The sequence below is a fragment of the Cheilinus undulatus genome, linkage group 22, assembly GCF_018320785.1.
Source record: "Cheilinus undulatus linkage group 22, ASM1832078v1, whole genome shotgun sequence".
NCBI classification, from domain to species: Eukaryota; Metazoa; Chordata; class Actinopteri; order Labriformes; family Labridae; genus Cheilinus; species Cheilinus undulatus.
Genome location: NC_054886.1, coordinates 10793225 through 10815244, shown reverse-complemented (window position 1 = coordinate 10815244; position 22020 = coordinate 10793225). Strand labels below are relative to the sequence as shown.

Sequence of the window (22020 nt, the reverse complement as noted above, 5' to 3'; positions counted from 1 at the left end):
TGGATTTTGATTCAAAATGAGTAATACAAAATCTAGAGATTAAACAATATCAAAATTATCATTTGAAAATAGGAAAAATAAAACCTGCCCTTAGGTCTTTCAGGCAGTTCAGATTAAACTAAGCATCACAAAATGGAAGATGAAAAGGAAAAAAAAAGTTTTCAAAGTAACTTAATACTTAAAAAAAGGTTTGTTTTTCCATCTTATCTTTCGGTGCAGGATACTAAAAGAACAATAAAGGGCAGAACACTGAGGTATATTTTTCACAACACCCATCACAAATAAAGGTGGAATAAAAGAACTTTACATCCCCAGTGTTCCGTGCTTTGACCTTCCTTTGTTTTTGTTTTTTTTATCCAGCACAAAATTTGAGAAAATGAAAAACAAACCTTATTGAAATGGTTGATTCCTAATTTATGTGTTTGGATTTGAAAACAAAACAGAACAGAACAACAGAACATCAAAGGATGGAAGACTGAAGATGTAACATTCCTTTTTCACAACACCTGCCCCAGATCACACTAAAGGAGAAAAGAATGTTACAGTGAAATTGTAGCATTTATTATTAGATTAAAAACAAACTTTAAAAAAAACATTTCTTTAAAGAAAACAAGGAGAAACTGTACTTTGTACTACCTGAAACAGGGAAGAGCAGATACTTACTACAGTTCCTTTATGTGCTGGTGAATGTTATACATTTTTTGAACTGCTTACTTTAAGGCCCAACCAGGGACTGTTACATCTGCAAATTTAATACAATGTAATACAAATCTGCAGTTTTTAAGATACTACAAGAAATGTAATAAATTTCCCACAAATGTAACATCAGTTGCCCACTGCAAATGTAATAACTATAACATGACTCTACCAGTGTTTTAACACAAAACTCTCTGTAACTTCCTGTTTCATGGCGAACAAAAAAGTGAGAACTAAATTTTTTACACAACTTCAGCTTGAACCCACTGGCAGTTGTCAAAAGGCTATAACAAACAGCGACCAAAACTTAAATTTTTCATGTTTGCATTACTTTTTTTGGAAGTTAATCAAATTTTGAGATGATAATTTTAATCTTCCCACAAACGTAATACAAATCTGCAGTTTTTTAACATAATAAACCAAAAAACGTAGTACATTTCCAACAAATGTAATAACAGTTATCCACTGCAAGCATAACTATTGTATGGCTCTACCAGTGTTAAGACTCTGAACTCTCTGAAACTTCCTGTTTAATGGCAAACATAAAATCGGCATGACTACACTTTTTGATGTGACTTGAGCCCACTGGCATTTGTAAAAAAGCTACAACAAATAATGACCACAATCCTCCTTTTTTCATATTCACTTTATCTGAGGGAAGTTCATACAATTTTTAGAGACAGCAGTTTTTATCCCCCTACACCCATAATAAACCTTAAAGTAGTAAGAACCTACAGTTTTTAAACATAATAAACCCAAAAATGTACTACATTTCCATCAAATGTAAAAGTGGTTGCTCTGAACTCTCTGAAACTTCCCATTTCATGGTGAATAAAAAAAAACTGTCATGACATTTTTTTAACGTGACTTGAGCTTGAACCCACTGGAAGTTTGAAAAGGCTTTAGCAAACATTGATCACAACTTTGTGATTTTCACATGACATTGGCAGGAAGTTAATCAAATTTTGAGAGAGGGATTTTTAGCTACCCATAAATGTAATGATCCCTACAAATATAATAGCTATGAGGCCAATTGCTATTATGTTTGTGGTAAATTACATTTTTGAGATTATTACATTAAAAGCTGCAGATTTGTTTTACATTTGCAGGTGTTACAGGGACAAGAGTTAGAAATTAGCAATCCCATAATCTGTGCAGCATTGTCCCTTTAAAATAAAATAAAAATAAATCCTGTTTTTCCAGGTTTTGTTCCCCCATTTTTAAAAAGTAATTAGGAAACTGCTTGCTTCTTGATTTTGGATCTCATTTCAAATCAAAAATCCATTAGCTGTAAAACACACTAACCCAAACCAACATGTCTCAGACTTCAATCCATATTTTCTAGTCTAAATATAACACGCACAGTTGATTGTTTGCTGCGTATTTTTATTTTTAGCAACCATAATGCATCGTAGAAGATATATAAAACTGTCAACTCTGTTGCATCAACTCCTGTTTGAAAAAAAAAGGAAAACAAAAACACACAGCTATCAACAAATTTTGTCTTCCGTTATAAAAAGAAGAGGAGGGTTCTGTCGCTCGGCTGTGGCTGTCGAAGCAGGCGTGGTCCTCACTGAAATGAAACACTAACCAGAGGATCTCCTTCTGTTCCTCGTCCAAAATAACACAAAGTCCTCCTTTTTAACACCATTTGTTTAAAGCAAGAAGCATATCAACACATTTACTGACAGAGATAACACAGAAAAGAGAAACGTCATGTAAAGATACCCTTTCTTTGGGCCGATGAGTCGCTCTGCTTTAGTTTGGGCATTGATGCAGATGAAGCAGTTTGTTTGTTTGATGGGGGTCAGAGATGGAAACGGAGGCGAGGGGGGGGGGCATCATAATCCAAGGATAGTTAAATTCAAAAATCCCTCTGAAGAATGCACTTAAACATGGCCACCTCCTCCACTTTCAGCATCATTTGTCCATCCAAACATCGTGAAGGAAAACAAATATACATTTGGAAATGTCACGTTGCACTACAGTGGCAAACCTCATGTGCTCACTAGATAGATAGCATCATCAATAACGGCTGTAGCATTGGGGAGAATGTTTATCCTTGTGTTTAAAGAATGAAGAAGTGTTCAGACCAAAAGGGAAGATAATTTTAGCCTTCAACAAGGGTGGAATTCTGATTAGGTTTATTGATTCATCATAAAATGTGATTATTTGAGCCCCATCATATCTGTGCTTGAGTCTTCTTCTAATCTCTCTCACTCCTTCTTTATAAAGTACATCTTCATGAACTCTGCTGGCAGCGCCCATGACCCTCGTTTCAGAGCGCTCTGGGATTAAAAACATGAAAACAAAAAAGTGTTCCTCATTTTTAGTTTTCCTTTGTGTTTCCCAAAAAGAACTATGAAAATGAAAAAAACTCCTTTATTGTTTTTGTCCTCTGATCAAAAAAGAAAATCAAAGAATGGAATAATGGTGATGTAACATTCTTTTTCCCAAAACATCTGCAGCAGGTCAAACAAAGGGAAAAAAAAATGTTACATCACCTATGCTCCGGTATTACTTTCTCTGTTTTCTGTTTCTCTTTTTTGGTTTCCCAAAAGAAAGGAATAAATGAAAATGTGTTTGATTAAAAAAAAAACAGAACACTAATGATGTGACATTATTTCTCGTTATGTACGGTTGTTTATGATGCTGCAGGTGTTGTGTAAAAGGATGCTGCATCACCAATCTTATGATTGTTGATCCTCCTTTTTTAAACAGAACAAAAAGATGCAAAACACATTTTCACTTATAAAATTATTTTTGGAAAACAAAAAAAAAAACAAAAGGAAAACTGATGTTTTGTGGTTTGCAGTTCTTTGTTTCACAATTTTATATGAAATGCCTGAAAAAACACCAAGGGTAGGTTTTATTTATCTACATGTTAGGGTTTTTTTTTATTTGGATTTTTCATTTTAAATTAAAATCTGTAGGCCACCACAAGAAGTTTCACTAAAGTGGGCTGATGCCAGTCTTACTGCAGTGCTATGAGCCACAGAATAAACAGATTTCACTCTGATTTAATGACAAAGAGGCTGAATAGATGCTGAAATAGCATCATGATTGAGATTTTGAAAAGTTTGAATTCAGTATTAGTCAGGTGTGTTTGCAGGATGATGATACGCAACATGGCATTTAAAATGCTCATACCTTGGATGGACTTTGTTTCAACCTGCTGTACATTAATGTAAACAGTGACTGACTTTGACATAGGGATGCACAGAGGTTTAACATCAGTATAAGCCAATAAGCTGAATCAAATGGGCGATGAAGAAGCTCTAGTTTGGTTTTCTGGTAAAACAAGAGAAAAAACATCGGCTTGGTGGGAGTGATGAACGTAAAAATTGCCTGCATTACCTCTGTGCCTTGACTTTATAACAGTGTCCAAACAGCAAATGAGTGCAGATATCGCTTGATGTGCACACTTTAGTCTCTGTCCTGTAAATCTCCATCCCCTTTAAGTGCAGCATCTAGCACTTTTAATTCGAAGGCTGCAAAATGGAGGTTTGATGAGTGTTTGACCGCAGTGAGCTGGATAGTGTCACTTTTGTGATGAAGTTGGAGTAAAGTATTTCAGACATGGATATGGACGTCATCAATAAGAAGAAACGAGTGATGAGGTGCAAAGTGAGGTTGTTCTGAAAGTGGAGATAGTGCTGTATTTAAAAAATCCACATCCATGTTTGAAATGTTAACCAAATATTCAGCTCACTTCCATCAATATGAAGCATCACACTTCTGTTGCTCCACCTTCAAAATAAAAGCACTATATTTCATGATGTTTAGAAGGTGACTAACACAGAGCACGGATGTGAAAAGTTAAAATAAGTCAAGAAATCTCCCTGTAGGACACACTTGGTGCCCTGTAGATCTCTGTTGATCCTTACTTCACTTCCATGTCAATGTGAGCGACAGGAACAGTGCTTTAGGGTAAAAAGGGCACATCTCAATGCACTGCATTACTCACAGACTGGACAAGAGGATACGAAACTGCGAAAATAAACTGACTTTGTCGCTGCATCACATGCTGAACATGAAGTTTGGAGAATCTCAACCCTGACAGGCTTTAACTAAACACCATCTTGCTCATTTTTTTCTTCTAAAATCCTAAAACTTGCCTCCCTTTTGGTCTGAAACATCCTCGTACTTCATCACTGTTGCCTTGTTGAATAGAGCACGGTGCACCGATCAGGCCAGATGGATGGAAGGCATCGAAGTCCACGGGTACTATTTTACCAGAAGCTTCCACAGGCTGGTTAAAATCATCCACCAACAGCTCAGGCTTTAGGCATCTCATGTGAAAGACTAACTTTGGTCCAAGCCTTCAGATGATCTCCGTTCAGACTGAAAAACGTGGCTGGACTCGACAGGATGGACTGTCTCAGAAATAAAAGGAAGCTAGTCTTGGCCTCTGTCAACCACAAAGGAATAACTGTGACATGGAAATTAAAGAGTTTTCAAAGTGTGAGGAGAGGGAAGCGAAGAGAGACAAAACAAAGTCACCTACAAGAGAAGAAGAAGAATCTCTGGATGTCTGCAGAGAAAAATAAAGTCTTTGAACAGTTCACTCCTCTGCTCCCCCTGTCCTCTTCTCCTTAGATCATTGTCTCTCCGATTGTTGGGATCCGGTGGGAGCACGTGGACATGGGGAGCGAGGGTAGGTAGAGGTTTGGGGGGGGGGGGGGTCACAGAGTGAGCTTGCAGTGACACAGTTCTTTGTACATGTTCCTCCGCAGACGAGGCATATCCTGCTGGCCGAAGCTGAACGGCTGCCCCAGCGCCAGACACTTACAGTACTGAGAAAAAGAAAATATCAACCATTAAATGACAATATTAGAAACAATAATAACGCTCACAACACTGAAGGGGGAGAGAAAATGACATGACAAAAATGCTACAATAATACAGTAACAATAACAGTACTGAGGAGAGAGTCAAAGGTTAGTAACTATAATAATGATACAATAGCACAAATACAATAATACCATTCTGAGAAAAGAGAGAACACCTAGTTAATATCCACGATAACGATGCAATAATTAAACTACAGTAACACTTACAAAAGGTAATGACAATAATAATGTCACAGTCATGCGACATTAACTTTAAAATCAAACTGACACTGCAGGAAAAACCAGTCAGGCAAGCCACTAGGCCTGGGCAATAAACCAGTTTTAATGATTAATTGTTTTCCTTTTCTTTCTTTTTTTTTTTTTTGCAGAAGATTGAGTTTTTGACCCTAGATATTTAAAAAACACAAAACCTAGGTTTGAAAAAAAAATTACATTATGTAAATCTGTAAATTTTAAAAAATCTAGTTTTTAAAAGGAAAGAAAACTTCTAAAAATAATAAATCCTAGAAGTTTACCTTTACCTACTGAGTCTAAAAATGGCGATTTGGACATATTTTGTTATTATGGCTGTAAAATAGTCATGAAATGCCCTAAGTCTGAGAGCTTTGGTCCTTTTTCCCAGGAGTACTTGAACTTGACTTTTCAACATCTGGTTAATGATCAGTGCACATTATATGGAACTGTCAACAGTTTAAATGAAGAAAAACACAAAAACTGATTTGTTTTTCATGGCTTTTATGAGAAGAAATTTTGAAGAAAAGAAAATTTGACATTTGAAATGTGAACCTATACATGTTTAGAACAATCACCAGTCATTTTTTGAGTCTAGGACTCTGGGTGTGCAAAAAACAGTGCAAAAGATAACTATATACATAGGCGAAGATTTGTGCAAATAAAGGTGGAAAAATGCATTCTCAGCATTCTCAACATTCCCTAGTGACATATTGTTATTGCACATGACAGACACGCACAAATGCCATGGTCTAATGCTATTTTTTAAAACAAAATACCACTCTCACTCGCTCTCCTTTTACTCTCTTCCTTCACTCTGCTTTCTCACTTGTCTTCTGCCAAAGCTGCCTCTTTCATGGTGCTGTTCAACATTACCGAAATATATATACCACACATCATATATTGCCGGAAAGCACAGATTCTCAGCTCTCTGTCAGTGTTGGAATTTTTTAGATTGAGCAAACTTTCGAGGGGTTACAGTGTTGAGAATCCGTGTAGCGGTCTCACGATACTTCTGGTGTTTTGCTATGGTGTTTTGCTATGAATGCCCACATCATATGGTTGTGGGTACTGTAATGATGACCAATATATATGCGCATGCCCACAATTCTCAGCTTTCCAACGCCGTTACAATTTTTCTGATCGGTACAAACTGACAGAGTTATGGTAATAATACTCTGGACATAGAAAACACAGCGCCGGCGCCGGCTCAGTAGGTAAAGGGTTAAAAATGGGATTCTAGATTAAAAGATTAAAAGTTATGATTTGTAAAAAATAAATATGGGTTTTTTAGGTAAAAGGAAAATCTAATTAAAAAAATTGTATATTGAGATTTAGAAATGGAAAAAAATCTAGATTTTGAAAATAAAAATATTATTCTAATAAACTGTCAATCTAGGTCAAAAAACAAAACATAGAAGTAGAAAATAGAAATCTAGATTTAAAACTTTTTTTAAAAAACTAGACAAAAATGGAAATCTAGATTTTCAATGATAAAAACAAAGATATCAAAATGAAAATCAAGATGTAAAATGAACACTGAGATTAAAACATAAAAACTATAGATCAATAAAATACAGAAAAGTAGAATCCTAGATTTACAAAATGAAAATCTAGATCAAAATTGAAGATCCAGATTTAAAACTCTAAAATCCTGAAAAACACAGAAATCTAGATTTAGAATAATAAAAATAAAGATTTTAAAACTAAAATCTAGATTTAAAGATGAACAGTGAGATTAAAACATAAAATACTCGATTAAGAAAATCTACAGAAGTTCAACTCCAGAGTTAAAAATAGAAAATCTAGATTTAAAAAATGAAAACCCAGCTTATTTAAAACGATACTTTAGACTCATAAAATTAAAACCTTTATCTAAAAAAATGAAACTCTAGTCTCAAGAACAATTGAAAAAGTAAAAATGATTACATCCAGCAGTACAAATTGAAAATCTATACTTCCAATGTTAAAAAATTAATTTTAGTAAAATAACAACTTAGATTAAAAAAATGAAATATACACTATACTGGCAAAAGTATTCACTCACCTGCCTTGACTGGCAAATTAATTTAAGTGACATCCCATTCCTAACCCATAGGGTTTAATATGACATTGGTCCACCCTTTACAGCTATAACAGCTTCAACTCTTCTGGGAAGGCTTTCCACAAGGTTCAGGAGTGTGTTTATGGCAATTTTTGACCATTCTTACAGAAGCGCATTTGTGAGGTCACACACTGATGTTGGATGAGAAGGCCTGGCTCTCAGTCTCCGCTCTAATTCATCCCAAAGGTGTTCTGTTGGGTTGAGGTCAGGACTCTGTGCAGGCCATCCACACCAAATTCTCTCATCCATGTCTTTATGGACCTTGCTTTGTGCACATGGTGCACAGTCATGTTGGAACAGGAAGGTTGGCTTTCAGCCGATCTGATCGGCTATATCAGATCGGCCGATATTTTGCATTTTATGCAATTTGTGTGATTGGCTGTAATGTCTTAATTCAGTGATGGGATCAATGATGTCATTGTCATGTTGAAACTTTTTGCAGATGCTCCCGTTGCATTGTTTTATCCGTCTCATTTAATCCGAAGAAGTTCCACACCACCGACATGTTTGTTTGAATCTGACAGCTAGTTTTTCTGAGCCCTATCACTATGTGAGATGACGGACAATAAAGTTTTTTGAATTTTGAATCATTAGCTGTCGGATTCAAACAAATATGTCGGTGGTGTGGGACTTCTTCAAAGTGTCTGAGACAGACAAAACTCAAGCTATTTGCAATCCATGCAGAACTTCAGTACCTCATGGGGGAGCATCTGCAAAATGTTTCAACACGACAAATTTAATCAGGCAGGATAAGGAACACAAGGAGGAGCATGCCGAGTTCAAGAAACGGAGCGTAGAAAAAAACAAACAAACACCGGAACGGATGCTAATGCAAACTACTTTAGATGGTACCCATCCGTATAGTCATGACAGTAAGAAGGCAAGGGGTGGCACAAGGAAACTTATGGAGTTTATCGTGCTGGCCAACCTGCCATTTAATATTGTGGAGAACCCCGCATTTCAGTGATTGCTAGCATACTTTGATCCACGCTACCTCCTCCCAGGGCACACATACTGTGGCGATACCGGTCTAACACCGGGATGTGCATTTGCACGTCGAGAGCCTCCTGAAAGAAGGCAGTCCTTCAATAAGTTTCACCACAGAGATTTGTTCATCAGACGTCAACCACATTAAATTACATTAAGTCGTTGCGCCTATTATTTCTGTCTCAAGTTGTTTTGTTTTGGCCTGACTGAACTTTGAACTTATGTCTGACCAGGAATGCCCTCTAGAGGTCATTGATGTTTTACCCTTGCATCTCTGTCAGTTTGGGGCATGGCAAAGATTGTTAAACATTGGCAAAAATGCTTGAGAATACTTTTGTTGATACTCAGTAAACAGTACATAAGTATACACAGTAAATAAACAAGCTATTTAAATAGATATATTGCTCCCTCATGTGATCTGATCGGTAATCGGTTTGTTTAAACTCACTGATCGGTGATAGGCCCCAAAAATGCTGATTGTGTAAAGCCTACAGGAAGGGGCCATCCCCAAACTGTTCCCACAAAGTTGGGAGCATGGAATTGTCAAAAACCTTTTGGTATGCTGAAGCATTCAGAGTTCCTTTCACTGGAACTAAGGGGCCAAACCCAGCTCCTGAAAAAACAACCCCACACCATAATCCCCCCTCCACCAAACTTTACACTTGGCACAATGTAGTCAGACAAGTACCGTTCTCCTGGCGACTGCCAAACCCAGACTCGTCAATCAGATTGCCAGATGGAGAAGCACGATTCGTCACCCCAGAGAACATGTCTCCACTGCTCTAGACTCCAATGACAGCGTGCTTTACACCACTGCATCCAATGCTTTGCATTGCACTTGGTGATGTATGGCTTGGATGCAGCTTGTCGGCCATGGAAACCAATTCCATGAAGCCCTCTACGCACTGTTCTTGAGCTAATCTGAAGGCCACATGAAGTTTGGAGGTCTGTAGCGATTGACTCTGCAGAACGTTGGCGACCTCTGCGCACTATGCTCCTCAGCATCCGCTGACCCCACTCCGTCATTTTACGTGGCCTACCATTTAGTGGCTGAGTTGCTGTCGTTCCCAATCGCTTCCACTTTGTTATAATACCACTGACAGTTGACTGTGGAATATTTAGGAGTGGGGATATTTCACGACTGGACTTGTTGCACAGGTGGCATCCTATCACAGCACCACAGTGGAATTCACTGAGCTCCTGAGAGGGACCCATTCTTTAACAAATGATTGTAGAAACAGTCTGCATGCCTAAGTGCTTGATTTTATACACCTGTGGCCATGGAAGTGATTGGAACACCTGATTTCAATTATTTGGATGGGTGAGTGAATACTTTTGGCTATATAGTGTACATTTAAAAATGAAAATCTAATTCAAAACAAATGAAAATGTTGATTCAAAAACAGAAAATGTAGGTTTTAAAAAATCGGCATGTATATTTAAAAATAAAATCTAGATTAAATATATATCTTGGTTAAAAAAGTGAAGTGTATATTTTTAAATTGTAGATTTTTCTTGAACTTCCTCCACTGCTCCCCTCTGGCTTTGACCAGTTTAGTTCAGACAAACTGGTTGGTAATGCCTCGCCAGGTTTAGATAAATTTAGACCGCCACCATATTACCATAAAAGTGTTTACCAAGTCATAAAGTGCATTTAAATAAGTGACCCTCCATAAATAAACTTCATTTACAAATCGGCATGTATATTTAAAAATAAAATCTAGATTAAATATATATCTTGGTTAAAAAAGTGAAGTGTATATTTTTAAATTGTAGATTTTTCTTGAACTTCCTCCACTGCTCCCCTCTGGCTTTGACCAGTTTAGTTCAGACAAACTGGTTGGTAATGCCTCGCCAGGTTTAGATAAATTTAGACCGCCACCATATTACCATAAAAGTGTTTACCAAGTCATAAAGTGCATTTAAATAAGTGACCCTCCATAAATAAACTTCATTTACATGAGTGACCCTCCATAAATAAACTTCATTTAAATGAGTGACCTTCCATGAATAAACTCACCTTATCTTTATATGCTCCCACAGTGAGATGACTGTGTTTGGGTGATGGAAAATTTAGTCTCACTAAGGTCTTATTTGCTGTATAATAATCGTACATCCATTATTAATAAACTCTAAAAAAAGATGTGAATGTATTTGCACATGGAGCTGGAACACATTAAACTCACCTGAAGCACAAAAGCTCCACAGTCGCTGTCGTTGTTTTGACGACCGACATTCTGCAACATGAAACCAAAAATAGATCAGAAATATGCTGAAATGTTTTCATGGCTAACAGCAGCAACTACACCTTTACACACATTTATAAATTAGTCATAATCACAGGTAAACACCTCACCATTTTAAAATATCCTTTCCATCCCGTCAGAAAGTCTTGTTGGTTTTTTTTGATGGCTTCTGCTTGCAGATATTTAAAAATGTGCTGAAACAGAAACAAGAGGTTCAATGAAAAAAGCAGAAACAAAATTCAAGCTGAGATTTAAATTCAATGGGTCCATTAAATTTTTTAAAAAACTTCTTTGAGAGACTCGGGTGATTTTATTAATATCATCAGCTCGACAACAGTTCAATGAGTATCTGAACTACTAATCTCTAACTACACCCATCATTTGATGCTTTCATTTTTCAAAATTACTGCTTTATCATCTGATGAGAGTGTTTTTAGGTCAATCCGTACCTTTGGGCAGCGTCTGTTGAGCGTCCGCTGAGAGTCAAAGTACGTGATGGCCCGGCGAGGAATGTCCACGCTTACCAGAGACCAGTGGACCTCCAGGTGGATCGGAATCAACAACAGATCCTTCTGGAAGATGTCGACCTGATGGAGAAGAAGAGGTAGGAGATAACAGATAAGTTAATAAAATACCACTGAATGTAGTAACTACCAACAAAAGTAATACCAATCTACAGTTTTTAACATAACAATCTCACAAACGTAATACATTTCCAACAAATGTAAATAAATAACATAGTAACAAATCAACTATGACACTTGCAAGGATTTGTTACTTTTGTTGGAGGGTAAAAATCTCCTGCATTTACAAGTTTAATTAATTCTCATAAATGTAACATGAATATGACACCTAAATGTTTGTGGTCGTTGTTGTAGCTTACACTGAAGTCAAATCAAAACCATAGTCGTGCCAATGTTTTGTTCACCATGAAACAGGGAGTCATTTTTTGACTGATTTCCAGTTTCGTCTTCTTCTATGCATTATTTCTTCTTGGTCACCGTGTGTTTGTGACGACAGCGCCCCTAACGGCGCGTTGTTGTTCAGACGGTTGGGTCCGTTTGACCAAGAGCAGTATGAATGCAACCCAAACCAAAGGCATGTGCAACACTAGCTATGTTTACATGGAGCACCTGTAATCAGAATAAGTGCCCGATTAGAATGAAAATACTTCATCTACACACTCTATTCGGAATGAAGTCTTCCGATCCAGTGCATTTGGAATGAGAAAAAATGTTTAGATAAAGTTTAGTGAGACAGTGAATTTTACCATCCTTCAAACATAAATCCCTGCAAATGTAATAGTTTTTTTATGTTTGCAGTAGGTAACTGCTATTCCATTTGAAGGAAATGTCTTACATTTGTGGGATTATTACATTAAAAGTTGTTGTAATTATCATGTTTGGGCAGTTATTACGTGTTCATGTGTTTAAAGATCTTTAATAGACTTCGACATGTACATACGTTTTTCGTCCACCGTTTGACTCCTTCATAGCCTTTTGTCCGTAGCTTATCATAAAAGAAGCTGTTGAAAAAGTGAACCTGAGGAAAACAGCAGAGAAAAGAGAGATTAGAGTATGAAAAAGTGAGGTATTTTTACCGTTTTCACTACTGGTTAATGCGGGATAAAAAACCAAAACAAAGTAAAACACTGAGCACAATGGATGACATCATCTTTCTAAAGCCTAGTAAAGACTGGTGCAATGTGTAATATTTAGCTCATAGCATTAAGCAAAAATGAAACATAATATTCATAAGTAGGTCTATCTAAAATAGTGTTTAATTGCCTAAATACAAAAAAAGTTTTTCATTTTTAATCAACTCAGGATAAGCCTTGTATTCATACGCCGCCATCTTAGATTTTTGGATTGTGCATGTTTTCTACGGTAATACAGAAGGAAACAAATAACAGATACAAGTTTTTAAAATTCTACTGGTTGACACAGTTATCACCAGAGAAATGAGCATCACATCCTAGAATTAACTGTAGGTGTTGCTATTCCCAATTTTTAAACACTGTACTTTTAAGGATGACATCATCAAAGGCAGAGGTTGGAATGTTGGTGAAGCTGAGATGGCAGCTTTTCCCCTCCATTCTTTCCAAATAGAGGACAAAATTGGCAACTTATGGAAACTACCACATTTTTTCCCACAAGTTACCAACTATGCCCTACTACTTGGCAAAAAAGGAGGTAAAATGTCCCAACTTCATGAATATTCTATCTTTGCATTTTAAGATGTCATCTTGTAATGTCTATAAAACATTCCATCCTTGCCTTTTGCATGCAGGCCAGTCTAGACCCCCAGTTGACTCTCCAGTCTAACCAATACCGACAAGTTTTTCTTAAATAGTACATCAGCGTTTCCATTAAAAGCATGTTTATTGACAAAATGAGGGAGAAAAGCTGTTAAAGAGGCTCAGCTAGCCTCTTAGCTCAGTCCTAGAGTCCTCTAGACTCTGGTCTCCCTTTATCTGTCTAAACCTGTAGAAGGAGGTTTGCAGGACTAAGTCATTAGTGATCTGAGCACCCCCTCTCCAGGTAAATCAGTTAACCTGTGGTAAGTCACTTTGCTGTAAAGTTCAGGGATCATAGCCAATGGATGCAGAAATGCTCTGATGATAACTGCAGTGTGCAGCGCCACCTAGAGCTTTAATGGACTAACATTACTGCACTGATTCTTAACCACTGATTTTCACTTCCTGCCCCCATCACATGACTGCAAACAACCTACAGGACAGTTTAACGGAAGAGGGAATAAACAGGATAAATTAAAGCATTATGAGTAAACTGCACATTAATCAGCCCTTTATTTTTATATGTCCTCACCTTCTCTGGCACAGAGTCCATGACCAGATCCCCGTACATGTTCATGATCTGGAATACAACGACAAAGGTAGATTTAGATTTTTACAGATATAAACTTATGTAATAGGGCTGTAATGATTTTCAACTACAGTCTCTGTAGCTTTCTTTCCTCCATGTACCTGGTCATTAAGCCAGTTCTGTCCGTACAGCGTCCCCAGGTCATCCATAGTCAGGACGTGGCGTTTGTAGTTCACTCTGAACGTTTTAGCGAGAGCTGAGCCCGAGGAGCGCTGGAAGGACTGTATTAGGTGCTGCACCACCGCTTTCCTGTTAAACAACAAATTTAACCCATCAGTTATTTACTTATCAACTTTCCTGCTGGTTTAAATTTCTATTTTAACCATGAAAAGATGCACTGATAAAAGAACAAATTCATCAGTACATAAAAATGCCCTTCTATGCCCTAGCTGGTATAAAAAACAGCAGTGAACATTTCAAACCAGCTCCTGTACAGGGAAAATATACACATAAAAACAGTGACAGTAGTTTGTCTGACCTGTGCGGCTGTGAGAAACTTTCACTGAAGATGTCCTGAAGTTTCTCTACGATGTCGTCCACATGGATGGGGATCAAACTGCCATACTGCTGTAAAGACTCTTCAAGAATACCTAAAGGCCCAAAACCAGAAAACATGATCATCAGTCTTCATCCAGGGATGAATGTCCTACTAACGATATAGGGAAAACACATCAGGCTGGCACCAAGGCATGGCCCATAAACCAAGATTACTGATTACATTTTTATTTTGATCAATTTATTTTAAATGAAGACTAGATAAAAAAAAATGGAAATCTGGATATGAGAAGAGAAAATTTAGATTTTAAAAGAAAACATAACGTAAAAACAGGAAAACTAGAAGTTGAAACAGCAAAAAAATTTAGATTTGAAATTAAAATAAAGATTTAAAAAATAAATATTTAAAGTTATAATGTGAAAATCTAGTTTGAAAAATTGCAACCTGGATTTTTTGATTGAAATTTTATTCTTTTTATTGTAAATCTAGGATTTTTAGAAAATGAAACTTCAGTTTAAAAAAAGTATAATCTGGGTTTCTAGATTTTACAAACAAATCTGCAGATTCTAAAAACTGAAACCCAAGCAGGAAAACAATGAAGACCAAGATTAAAAAAGTTGAAATCTGGATTAAAAAAATACTGAAATTCATTTTTTTTTATTTGAAAATTTAGATTGAAAAACAAAAATCTAGATTTTCAAAAATAATTAAAAATCTCAATTTAAAATGGAAATCTTGATCTAAAAAACCTGACATTATAGATTTTAAATTTGAAAAAAATCTAGAGTTTAAAAAATTTTAATCTAAATTTTAAAAAGTAAAAAATAGGAATAAAAATGGAAATGCAGACATGGCCTTAAATGTCTATCATAATATTTTACCTTCTTTATAACGGTGTTATATTACAAAATAAGAAAGAAAAACATTTTAATACATATGCAGGTGTTACTACCCTCCTTCTCCTTTTAAAGCAAACCTTAATATGCCTATAGACTTTTATTGTGAAGAACCTGTCAGATATGGTATGTTTATCTATTGGCTCAATGGCTGAGCTGTCACATATCAATCTGCTACGCCAATGGAGGCATCAGTATGGCTCCTGTGAGAACTACAACGCATGCATTCATACCAATGATGACTGTAATGTAATAATCCATTCAGTAGCAGAAATTTTACAGGCTGCAGTATTAATATCAGTTTACTGCCCACTACTAATGGGAGAGATAATGTCTGTGTGCATATAAATGGTGAGTGTATGACATTGTTTTGAGATTTTAAGTGCATTAAAGGTGCTGGACACATACCTGGCAACATCGCTATTAAAGTCATGAAAAAGTTATCCTAGACTAATAAATCATTAGTCATGAGTTAACTGTAGAAATGATCTTAGGTTTCAGACGTACCAGTCACACAGCTCATGTGTTCCTCAGTGAGGGCCAGCTCCAGAGGTTTCACCTCCACCTCCCTCCTCCCTCGGTCATCCTGTTTGTCTACAGAGCAGCCGTTTAACCCTTTATCTGACACAGAAACAGAGACAGAAATTCGGTTTATTTCACTCGGTCAATATTCTTCCTTTGGTTTGAATCGGCGATGTTTTCATACCAACCTCTGTCTGACAGCCTGAACCTCTCATCATTGCTGTCATCCTCTCCGTCCATGCACTGTGATTGTCGATACCTTCTTGTCCTCCTCTGCTTTCCATACAGACCGTACCTCTGCCCCCTCCTCCTCCATCTCTGACTCTGCGAGCAGACCCACTGAGCCCGCTGACGCCAGTTCTTCCAGTGGAGGCTGAGCCGGACCCCGAGCCCCCGGCGGGTCCGCAGACGCTGCCAGTGTTTGAGCCTCCTCAGGTTCTGGTACCTGGTCACATGGAACGGGAACGAGTGCCCCTCCTCTGCCCTGAAGTTGCTGTCCTCCACCGGGGCATCCCCACCCTCGTCCGCCTGCTGCTGTGGTCCGTAGTGTGACAGAGGGTCGGATTGGGAGGGGAAGTCTGGGACGTCCCAGTCCAGCTCCTCCTGCTCTCCATCCTCGTCTCCATCCTCCTCCTCCTCCTCCTCCTCCTCCTCCTCCTCCTCGTCTTCGTCCTCCTCGTTGTTGTCCCAGCCTTTCCCTTCAAACTCCCCATCCAGATTGTTCTCTTCGTCCTCATCCCCTATGGCCTCCATCCGGCCCAGCCCATCCTCCTCATCTTCGTCTTCTTCCACATACTCTCCGCTCCACACCTTCTCCTTCTGTCCCAGCCTCAGGTGCATGGGGGTGGGCACACTGTGACCGGACACCGGGACGATGAGGTGGTCTCCTGGAATCCCACCTGGACAGACAAATGTGGTTATTATTACAACATGATTTCAACCCCACAGAAGAGAGTGATCATTAAGGATACGCATAGTGAAATTTTTGCTTTTTCTGCATCTGTTTTCAGTGGGTTAACCATTATAAAATAAAAAAAACAGGACAATGTACCGCAGTTATCACCAAAACCAGTAATTATTTCATAACTGCTTTGTCCTCCCATTAGATACTTAACAAATCATTATTGGTCAGGGTTTTTGCAGCCAACGGGTTTACAATTTGAAATGTGAAAAATCTTAATTCAAGAAACAAGATGCTTTTAAAAAAAGGAAGACAATCTAGGTCAATGTTTCTCAGTCTTTCTTTAAAACAAGAACCAAAAATCAGATATGACAAAAACAAAAATAGGACCAATATTTTTAATTTGGTATAGTAGTTTATCGTTCTTGCGAAGGGATGTAACAGTATTGAAAATATTGTGGTATCGCGGTTTCAAAATTCTCGCAATAATACCGTGGCATGTGACGGTATCGAACAAGAACTCGCAGGGCAGCAATATGCCTTGCAGCGTCTATACTGCCAGAAATAAAAAGGAGAAGAAGAACTTGGAGTACTCCCGCTTGTGTAGTTTTTTCTAGCGTTATTGAGTGGGCCGGTCTGAGAAGCAAACCACATCTCCCATGATCCCCTGTGCAGTATAGGAAGAAATGGCAGAAAGCATGGAGGGGGAGCAGAGCCAAAAAATTATATTCATGGAACCTTCTGCAAAGTTTAAATCAGAAGTATCGGCGCATTTTGGTTTTGCGGTCAACAAAAACGATCGAGGAGTAAACAGGACGAACATGCAAAAAACTGTTTGCAGACACTGCCAGACCATTGTTTGTGTTCAATTACAGTTAGTGTATTTTATCCTGAACATTCCTGGCACTTAATTTTCCACACTATGACATTTTTTCCAAGTCATCTTTTTTTGGACAATATCGCAATAATACCGTACCATGGCCTTAATACCAGGGCGATATCGTACTGTGAGATTTTGATATCGTTGCATCCCTATTCTTGCGACTGAAATAAAAAAGAACTTTGTACCTTTTTTTTCCTTCATTTTTTCCTTTTCTTTTGAAAACAATGGAAAACTAGCTTTTTTTTAAATTATTTTTTCAAAAAAGTTAAAAATGGAAAAGCAAGATTTTCTCCTGATTTTTGAGGCTCGTTTCAACAAGGAAATGAAACTGCCTGAAAATACAATGACCAATCTGCACTTGGTCCCTTCAGGCAGTATATATTAAATCAGGAAACAAAACGTAGACTGTCCTTAATTTTCCATTTCTTGGTTGTGATTTGCCATTTGTATTTTTTGCTTTTCTGTTTCTCCTTTTTATATTATTCAAAAATAATTATTCAATCGAAACCAGTCTGGTTTTTTATTTCATTGTTTTTGTGTGTAGATTAAAAAGATCAAATAACGCTTTTTTTCCCCCAGTACCTGCAGTGGGTCACATAGAGGGAAAAAAAAAAAAGTAACATCATCAGTGTTCTGTTGTTTGATCTACCTTTTTTGACCAGAACACAAAGACAAAGAGATAGAAAACAAAAGAGAAACTAAAAAGAAAAAAAAAAAAGAAAAAAAAACAGAAAAGTAAAAACAATTCTTTTTTCTGTTTTTTTTTTACTCCCAATTTAATGTGAACTGCCTGAAAGGCCAAGACCTGTTTTTCCATGTTTTGTTTTCCTGTTTTTAAACAGCAATTGGGATAAAGTTGGTTACTTGATTTTGAATTTTTCTCTTCAAATTAAAAATCTATCAGCCTTTAAATACTTTGGTTAAAATCTACTTAAGTACAACTAAAAGTATAGTGCTTTAAATCTACGCAAGTAAAAGAAATAAAGGAACTCATTTAAAGTTAACTTACAGTATTGAGTACTGATGAGCTGTACAGTTTAAAAAATATATCTTTCTTTACTGGCAATAACAACATGAGAGTATGAGTCTTGGGTCTCAGGTTGTTCAGGTAAAGTAAAACCTTTATTTAAAAAGTGAAATGCAACTGCTGTTTTTGGGCATACTGACAAATCATTCATTCGCAGGGATACTGTGCAGACAAACTACTGGCTGGTTATATCATTGACAGAAAGCTAGAACCTCTTGTCTTGACTTTAAGTTGTGTTTTTTAAATCAGTAAATGTTTTTAAACAAATATAATGAAGTACATTACATCCTCTAAAATATAATTCAGTGTAAGTGCAAGTACTGATTTCAAATAGTACTCAAAAAACCCCAGCTCAATTACAGGAATTTAAGTAAATGTAATAAGTAACTTCTCCCCATTGCAGTGGGGAAAAAAAACAATACATCTGACACCATCATCTTTGGCGTCACTGATCCATATTTATGAAATTTTCTGACTTTATATTTAAACATCAAATAAATAGTCCTTAGTTTCTCTGCTGCCTTTTATTTCCCCACACAAACACTCCTCAGCAGAGCTGTCATGCTGTCAGAGCGCTGGTTTTGAAATGTTAACATCAGTTCACACCGTGACATTTATTCAGGCAGGTTTGTGAACAGGTATCGCCGGAGGGAAGGTGGCAGCTTCAGTTCTGTCTCACTACCCAGACAGCATGTTGTCTGTCTTCAAAGGAAAATCAGTGAATTAATGAAACAAAAACTGGGATAATTTACCAATTAACAGTTAATTTAATTCAGAAAAATAAACATGCATTTTAGACAGCAAAAGTTTTCATCACCAATCAAAGATGTCTGATTTATAAGGCACGCCAAAGAAGCTATTTTAAGACATCTTCTCAAGCTCCAGCTGTGCTCTTGCTCTCTCTATGTGAATCCACACTCAGGGACACCAGTAACACTCTGCTGAAGAATTAGAACGAATCTCTAAAAGTGTAATGACAGTAGAGCTTCATTTAGGTGCAGCACAACTGTACAATAAAACATCAAATGATAAAGAAAAGGTTAAAAAGTGCAGCAACAAAAACCCTAGAATATATATGCTCCCACCTCCTCCGGTGTCGTCCTGCCCCACAGCGGTCAGACCCAGGTCTCCCTGCCAGCGATTCTGGGTCAGACTACCGCCACTGTCTCGCATTATCCACGAACAACCCACTACCTGCGCCAGCTCGTCACCTGAAAACAACAAGCATGTCATTCTTGATAATAAATTACCATGTGTTGAAGAATTGAACACTGCAGATCATTCCTACTAAATGATAAACTTGGGAGCTCTTTACAGTAAAAAAGTAGGGAAATTTTAGGGATGCAGGATATTATCAGCATGATCAGTATCAGCAGACATGTACAGTTCAGCTGTGCATATCAGCAGTATAAATCATGTACTGGCCTTAAACATTAGCAAAATGTCCAATTGCGCCATCAGGTATAGGTGGTTGTCTAGGGCCCCACACACTTCAGTGGCTCTAGTATGAGTGGTTCAGATTAAATCACAATAAGAACAGTTTCTTCCCCTCTGTAGTCAGCATCATGAACCAGCCCCCCCGCCCCAAGGAATTATGCGTTTATACAGACTTTATGAATTACATTAACACTCACTACACTTTAACTTTACTGTACATAACTGCACATTGCATGTTATACTCACTCAGAAAAATTGCACTATGACCTAAGCAGCAGTAAACCTGCACATCGGTACAGTTTCTCCTTTTTGCACCTCTCTACTTAGTATGAGATGGCGTTTTCCTATAACAACATATTGAAGTCCCTACATATTAAATATCATTTGTTAAATAGCTCCTTAATGTTTGTATTCTTCCTCTATTGTTACTTGTTTTGCACTAGACACCAAGTCAAATTTCTTGTATGTGAAAATTAAAATGTACTTGGCAATAAACCCCAATTATGATTCTGATTGTTATGCCATATAATGCTATTCAAACACCTAGATTTGCTACTTAACGAGAATTGATCCAACTTCATCGCTCCAATCATCTCCATAATCCTCAATTAAAGGCATTTGAAAGGGCCACTTATTGTCCTTTATTATAAAGCATTATGTCTCAAACATTCACCTCTGACCTATTGTGCTCTACATTTAACCTACAGTAATGCCGAGTAAATCTCAGATTATTCTCAGAGGGAAGGCGTATTTATAAGAGTTAATAAACTGTGATTACTCTTTATTACCTCCTTTAATAATGTAGGTTGAATCCTCAATAAAACATCCTTTCCTAAGCCTTAAATTTCTGCTGATTTATCACTCAGACCTCTGTTACCATGTGGACCAGGATGCACAGCGGTTAGGATGAATTAGCCTATTAGCTAGCCTGATGGATTCAATCTTGACAATGCAAGGAGAAATACATAAAAATAAGATTCTAATACACTCAATAAGTGGATTAGAGGAAGTCCCGTGGAGCTGGGATTATCAACAATGAAAACAATCGATTCCCCTTGCAGAAAGGAGTCTTCATCGATGCTAGCGTTAGCGCGGTTAGCATTAGCAGCCTTACCGTTACGGTTTTATCACGTTTAATAAAAAAACGTGAATATTGAGATCTAACCGAACAGTCAGAATTATTTTAAAGAATAAACGGTGACTTGCTAGAATAAGCAGTTGTCCCAAATACCCATAATTGTTATATAATGTGGCGTCTTCGTGTTTGCTGAAGCTAGCGCTGTTAGCGGTGTTGTCGTTAGCATGCTAAGCGGTACCTAGCATGTTAGCATGGCGATTAAAAACGCCGGCTGGTTGTGTTCCCCTCATAGCTAGGTGTTACCTCAGAATACTCACCGTTAGCCTGGAGATTGGTATAAAAGAGTCCAGATGTTTCTGACACACGGCTGCTCCGGTTTGATCTGTCTCTATCAGAAAACGATGCTAATGCTAATGCTAATCTCAGCTCATTGAATGAAGCCAGGTGTGCAGCAGCCAGGTGTCACCACCTTCAGAGGTCTGCCTTCAGTCCCAGCTCAGACTGACACTCAGATGTGAATCAGGAGCGGTGGATGAGGCTCAAAGAGAAGGTTCAGACCGTCAGAATGGATCCGTTTTCTCTCAGGACAGATGGAGAAGAGGACCAGGACCGCTGCAGATTCTTCGCTCTCATGTAAACTACAACAGCCCGTCGCGCGGCAGTGACGTCACACTGGAGTCCTTTTTGAGGATGGATTTTCAGGTTTTACTGAGTCCCTATCCATGATAAAATAACACCTAAAGGCAAAGCAGTTTGGAATTCACATTTTGAAAATATA

General features: G+C 37.5%; 1 protein-coding gene across 1 annotated transcript; it reads right to left on the bottom strand.

The window, feature by feature from the left end:
* Positions 1 to 462: 462 nt before the first annotated feature.
* On the bottom strand, positions 463 to 21890 carry LOC121504576 (sentrin-specific protease 3-like). Its single transcript, XM_041779469.1, has 12 exons — positions 21560 to 21890; positions 19813 to 19938; positions 16105 to 16815; positions 15902 to 16015; positions 14481 to 14592; positions 14104 to 14251; positions 13946 to 13993; positions 12582 to 12659; positions 11567 to 11704; positions 11228 to 11311; positions 11058 to 11108; positions 463 to 5492 (listed from the first exon to the last, which is right to left on the bottom strand). Exons 2-12 carry the CDS (start codon positions 19898 to 19900, stop codon positions 5382 to 5384), a joined length of 1683 nt encoding a protein of 560 aa, XP_041635403.1. The 5' UTR covers positions 19901 to 19938; positions 21560 to 21890; the 3' UTR covers positions 463 to 5381.
* Positions 21891 to 22020: the final 130 nt, after the last annotated feature.

What these genes read in the sequence shown, in the direction of transcription:
- LOC121504576 (XM_041779469.1), bottom strand. Translation starts at nt 19,900, where the DNA reads ATGCGAGACAGTGGCGGTAGTCTGACCCAGAATCGCTGGCAGGGAGAC. An exon ending in ACACATGAGCTGTGTGACTG is followed by an intron (nt 14,593 to 15,901) that starts GTACGTCTGAAA and finishes TTGGGCCTTTAG; the next exon opens with GTATTCTTGAAGAGTCTTTA. An exon ending in TGGACTCTGTGCCAGAGAAG is followed by an intron (nt 12,660 to 13,945) that starts GTGAGGACATAT and finishes TGTTTTCCTCAG; the next exon opens with GTTCACTTTTTCAACAGCTT.